Below are 6,381 nucleotides of genomic sequence, written 5' to 3'. Positions count from 1 at the left end.
AGTGTTTTTTAGCATTAGTGTTTATCCGCGTTTTTCCACGTTTGCGTTTTTTAGCACTTTTTTTACCCCCAAAAAAATTTTTGGGATGAAAAAAAATCCAAAAACTCCGGCTTGCCACATTTTACTGTGTTCTGCCACGTTGTTCAGTGTTAAAGCATTTTTACAGTTCAAAAACTCCTCTAGAAACCCACTAGTTCTCGGAGGGTTTTTCCAGCCAAAAAATGCTGATGACAAACTACAGTGCATCAAAAAAGTATTCAAAGCGCTTAACTTTTGCCACATTTTGTTATGTTACAGCCTTATTCCAAAATGGATTAAATTCATTTTTTCCCTCAATATTCTACAAACAATACCCCATAATGACAACATGAAAGAAGTTCGTTTTTAAATCTTTGCAATTTATTAAATATAAAAAAAAAAAAAAAAACCCCATGTACATAAGTATTCCCAGCCTTTGCTCAATACTTTGTTGAAGCCCCTTTAGCACCAATTCCAGCCTCAAGTCATTTGGAGTATGATGCTACAAGTTTGGCACACCTATTTTTGGGCAATTTCTTCCATTCTTCTATGCAGGACTTCTCAAGCTCTATCGGGTTGGATGGGGTGCATTGGTGCACAGCCATTTTCAGATCTCTCCAGAGATGTTCAGTCGGGTTCAAGTCTGGCTCTGGCTGGGCCACTAAAGGACATTCACAGAGTTGGCCCGTAGCCACTCCTTTGTTATGTGGGCTGTGTGCTTAAGGTCGTTGTCCTGTTGAGAGATGAACCGTTGCCTCTGTCTAAGGTCCAGAACGCTCTGGAACAGGTTTTCATCAAGGATGTCTCTGTACATTGCTGCATTCATTTTTCCTTTGATCCTGACTAGTCTCCCAGTTCCTGCCACTAAAAAACATCCCCACAGCATGATGCTGCCACCACCACTATAGGGATGGTATTGGCCAGGTGGTGAGCGGTGCCTGGTTTCCTCCAGACATGACACTTGGCATTCAGGCAAGAGAGTTCAATCTTTGTTTCATCAGACCAGAGAGTTTGTTTCTCATGGTCTGAGAGCCCCTCAGGTGCCTTTTGGCAAACTCCAGGTGGGCTGCCATTTGCCTTTTACTGAGAAGTGGCTTCCGTCTGGCCACTCTACCATACAGGCTTGATTGGTGGAGTTCTGCAGAGATGGTTGTTCTTCTGGAAGGATCTCCTCTCTCCACAGAGAAGCACTGGAGCTCTTTCAGAGTGACCATCGGGTGCTTGGTTACCTTCCTGGCTAAGGCCTTTCTCCCTCGGTCACTCATTTTAGCCAGGTGGCCAACTCTAGGAAGATTCCTGGTGGTTCCAAACTTCTTCCATTTATGGATGATGGAGGCCACTGTGCTCATTGGGACCTTCAATGCTGCAGAAATGTTTCTGTATCCTTCCCCAGATCTGTGCCTTGATACAATCCTGTCTCGGAGGTCTACAGACAATTCCTTGGACTTCATGGCTTGGTTTGTGCTCTGACGTGTACTGTTACCTGTGGAACCTTCTATAGACAGGTTTATGCCTTTCCTAACCATGTCCAATCAACTGAATGCCCCACAGGTGGACTCCAATCAAGTTGTGGAAACATCTCAAGGATGATCAGTGGGAACAGGATGCACCAGAGCTCAATTTTGAGTGTCATGGCAAAGGCTGTGAATACTTATGTACATGGGGTTTTTTCATGTTTTATAAATTGCAAAGATTTCAAAGCAAACTTCTTTCACGTTGTCATTATGGGGTATTGTATGTAGAATGTTGAGGGAAAAAATGAATTTAATCCATTTTGGATTAAGGCTGTAACATAACAAAACGTGGCAAAAGTTAAGTGCTGGGAATACTTTCTGGATGCGCTGTATGTGTGAATGGACACATAGGATAACATGCTGGGGAGTTTACTGGCTGTAGAAAACAACACCAAAAGCCAAAAACAGCCGCTGTAAAAACATCCAGTGTGCATGAGGACTGACTGAGTCTTTGTACAGATCAGATGAGAGCTACAAGACTAGCACAGCCCCTCCCTGCACATATGAAATGCCTTTCAGCTGCCCCGTGCCTGAGACGTTTTAGTTTCATTCCTCTCCTCTGCTGTCAGCGATGGCGTCTGCTGATCTGAGAGAGGAGCTGGACTGTTCCATCTGTCTGAACATTTATACAGATCCTGTAAACCTGAGATGTGGACACAATTTCTGCCGGGTCTGTATTGATCGATCGTTGGATACACAGGAGGGGTCTGGAAGTTATTCCTGTCCTCAGTGCAGAGAAGAGTTCCAGGATCGACCTACACTACAGAGGAACATCACACTACGTAACATAGTGGAGACCTTCCGGTCTACTCAGCCAGATGAGGGGAAGAATGGAATCTTCTGTACTTACTGCATTCACTCCCCTGTACCCGCTGTTAGATCCTGTCTGATGTGTGAAGCTTCTTTATGTAATGATCACCTGAGAGTCCACAGCAAGTCACCAGAACATGTCCTAACTGATCCCACCACTTCCATGGAGAACAGAAAATGCTCCATCCATAGGGATCTTCTTGAATATTACTGTGCTGCAGATGCCGCCTGTATCTGTGTGTTCTGCCGACTGGATAGAGAACACCAGGGACACAAGGTGGAGACTCTGGATGAGTCCTCTGAGAACAATAAACAAAAACTCAGAAATGTTCTGCAGAAATTGATTGCTAATAACAAGAGGATTGAGCAAAGAGTCCAGAGTCTTCAGGAACGTAAGGGAAAAGTACAAGAAAAATCAGCTGGTCTAACAGAGAGAGTCACTGCCCTGTTCATAGAGCTCAGGAGACAACTGGAGGACCTGGAGAAGAGAGTCCTGAGGGAGATCGCCAGCCAGGAAGAGCGGCTTTCATGTCCATTGTCTGAGATGATCCATCAACTGGAGATAAAGAAGGAGGATCTCTCCAGGAAGATGGGGGACATTGAGGAGCTGTGTAACATGACCGACCCCCTGACTGTCCTCCAGGAATCAGACACAGGGGACTTGTGGGATACTGAGGAGGGAGATGATGAGGACAGAGAGAGATATGATAGACTCCTCCATGATGGAGGGGATCTGGAAGTGGCTGGAATCTCACACACATTACACACAGGGATATCTGATATGATAAAAGGGGTAAATGTATGCTTCAATATACAGGAAGCTTCAGACTTATTACTGGATGTGAACACAGCTTATAATTATCTACAGATATCCGGTGACATGAAAACTGCATCCAGATCAAATATGAAGAAGAAACGCTCAGAAACACCAGAGAGATTTCAGGATTATTCTCAGGTATTAAGCAGTCGGAGATTTTCCTCGGGGCGACATTACTGGGAAGTGGATGTGGGAGAATCAGAGTGCTGGATGGTGGGGATGTGCTATCCCAGTATAGAGAGGGGAGGAGAGCACTCACATATCGGAAATAATAGGAAGTCATGGTGTTTGGACAGGTTTAACAATCAGAATTTCATAACACATAACAGAAAGGAGATCCAGTTACCTGACAACCTCTCCAGTAACAGAGTCAGGATCTATGTGGATTATGAGGCCGGGCAGATGTCCTTTTATGATCTGTGTGACCCCATCAGACACCTCCACACCTTCACCACCACCTTCACTGAGCCCCTCCATGCTGTATTAGGTGTAGGAAAAGGTTCTATAACTGTCTCTTGAGGGATCTGAAAGTGTTAAAGATTATAACTTTGAAATAAATTCTGCAGAGAATATGCTGGCATCATAGATATTTAAATATGGGTCATTGTTCAGTCAATGAGATGATAGTAGTAGATGATAGATGATAGTAGGTGGCGTTAGCACAAGTCCCATCATTGGAATCTCTCAGCACTGGAGAGTCTACATTATGATCTTTCCCTGCCCGATCATAGGAGTGAGATTATTCAGGGGTTCATTAACCTCCTTGGCGGTATTCTCGAGTGTAGCTCGGGGTAAAATTTCTATACCAAGAGCGGTAACCCCGACCTACACTCAGGCTTACCATGCGGCGTTGCTCAGGGAGTCCCTGCAGAGCTTACCTTGTCCTTCGCTCCCGCGATGTGTCCCCTGCAGCGTCCCCGGCCATCTCCTCTGGCCAATGCCGGCATCCGGCTTCCGTGTTCCGATCCCTGTGACGGCGGGAAATTTGAAATTTTTTAAAAATGTAATTTTTGCTGTCATTGCTGTTTCAATGCATTTCACATACATTTTGTCCCGAGTGCTTTGTCCGACGCCCTGTCTGCATTTTTACTGTTCTTTCTGCCTGGAAACTTAGAAAAGTCCATGGCGTCCAAAAAGCGTCCCTTTACGTCAAAAGCGGTTTTAGAACAGCGATAGTAAATCAGAACCACTTGCAGATTTGAGTGATAATGATTCGTGGGGGAAATTCGTCATCAGACACTGAAAACGATTTTGCGACTTTGCTCAGCGATGTGCGAATTTGCCTCTGTATTTCAAATTTCAGTGTTTTTGGTTTGATTATATTATTGAATTAAATTTATTATTATTATATTATTATTTTTTATGATTATTTATTAAATTATAATTTATGATTTCGTGTTTCAAGTTTTATCATACCCGGGATGTTTACTAGACTCTTGTTCGGACAGATTTCAGTGAGTTATTCCTAAGAATTACAGCCTACAATAAAAAACTACATATTTCTATGCAAAAAAATGGTACTGCTTTCAGCACAAAAAATCGGAAAGAATCATACCGCCAGGGAGGTTAAACATTAAGGGTTAAGTTAAGACTAGGGTTAAGATTTTACTATTTCTCCACAAAAATATTTTGGTGAGTCAGAGTTGTCACCCTAGAACCGGAAATGTATTACTGGAAGGATCACCAGCCAAAAAGGAAGGGGAAAAAAGCCTCATGCAGGCCATACATGGGTCGAAACCTGAACAAATTTTTCATTTTGTAAAGCGCTGCGCAAACTGTTGGTGCTACATAAATCCTGTATATTAATAATAGAAAATCTGAAATGTCGTGCATTTTGTAACGCGATGGTGCCTCCATTGATTTTAAAATTCGACCGACCAATCCTTTAATTTCACTTCGTTGCTACAGAATTTTCGTGGCCAAGAATTTTCTTTTCTTTCCAGGTCACAGCTCATTTCTGTTTTGATTACATTTCATGCATGATTCTCCCATCATTGATTAGAAATTCGTTCATTTTTCAAAAAATTTCCGACTCAAATTCAATGGTCACTTGAAAATCGACCGTTGCTGTGGCCCACTAATGGTGCAAAATTCAAAAGAAAATTCTTTGAGAAGATTTGCGAAAGAAAATTATTTCGGAATTCGACTTATATATGGCCGGCTTTAAAAAGAAAGTAATACAACCGTCACAGCTAAAGACTGGTAAACTAGCTCCGGGTACCCAGGGCACATGCCTGTTTCTCCAGCAGGGTGCCCAGGTCTGACGCTGTGGTGCAATTTTTTTTTTCTCGATTCCCTGCAGTTCACGCTACTGACCTCAGATACAGCGGCTGCAGCTTAGGGCCAAGCAAGGCTTTTAATTGGTGATTCTACCAAGGGCGGACTGACCATTGGGGAACTCGGGCACTGCCCGAGGGCCCGGGGTCAGTAGGGGGCCCCATGAGATGTCCCTGGTACCTTTCATAGGCTTTTTTGGGTGTGATTTGAGTGTGGATGAGGACACAGGGGCCCCATGATCCCCTATTGCCTGGGGGCCCCATGAGTTGTCAGTCCACCCCTGGATTCTACTGTGGGTGGAGTCCTATAGGGAGCAGCTCTTTGCTTAGGGGGATTTGTACTCTAGGTGAGTTCTTGTGGGGAGGAGCTATGTGCTGGGGTTGATTCCTCTATAGTGGGGTTCCTTGTTGGGGTCTGATTTTTCTGGGGGGGGGAGCTCTTTGCTGGGAGGTGATTCTACTATAGCGAGGGGGGGGGGGGTTTGTGGGAAGGAACTCTTTTCTGGAGGGGAGGGGTGATTCAGCTGTGGTGGGTTTTTGTGGTAAGAAGCTTTTTGCTGGAGGTGATTCTGCAGTGGGGGGGATTTCAGCTGGAGAATATTTACTCTTTTGGGTGGGTGCTTTGCTAGGTGGGTTGCTTAAAGTGTTCCTAAACCCATGACAGTACAATCAGTCTTTAGATGCAGTAAAGCATGCTTGTTATACTCACTGTGGAACCTAAGGGGTTAATCATCTGCATTGTGTAAAAAAAGCTGTTTGATCCTGTCTTCTCTGCTTCTCCTCTTGTTCAAATGTCCATGTCTTATCTCCTGATAAGACAGACTGAACCGTAGCCATTCTGCACATGCTCAGTTTAGTGTGTATTGCTAGAGAGGTTTTTTTTTCTTGGGAGAGTGCATGAGATCATCATAGGGCCAATCAGCACTGTCCAGACAGAGGTCATGAG

At 44.1% G+C, this 6,381-nt stretch overlaps 1 protein-coding gene across 1 annotated transcript; it reads left to right on the top strand.

Moving 5' to 3' along the window:
- The first annotated feature begins 2,068 nt into the window (after positions 1–2,068).
- On the top strand, positions 2,069–4,509 carry LOC149431555 (E3 ubiquitin/ISG15 ligase TRIM25-like). The gene has a single exon (XM_089665468.1). It carries the CDS (start codon positions 2,104–2,106, stop codon positions 3,676–3,678), a length of 1,575 nt encoding a protein of 524 aa, XP_089521594.1. The 5' UTR covers positions 2,069–2,103; the 3' UTR covers positions 3,679–4,509.
- The last annotated feature ends 1,872 nt before the right edge of the window (positions 4,510–6,381 follow it).

Source organism: Staurois parvus, unplaced genomic scaffold, assembly GCF_062004578.1.
Source record: "Staurois parvus isolate SC_StPar_1 unplaced genomic scaffold, SC_StPar_1.0 ptg002208l, whole genome shotgun sequence".
In the NCBI taxonomy this organism is placed as follows: Eukaryota; Metazoa; Chordata; class Amphibia; order Anura; family Ranidae; genus Staurois; species Staurois parvus.
This window is presented reverse-complemented; position numbering and strand designations above follow the sequence as displayed.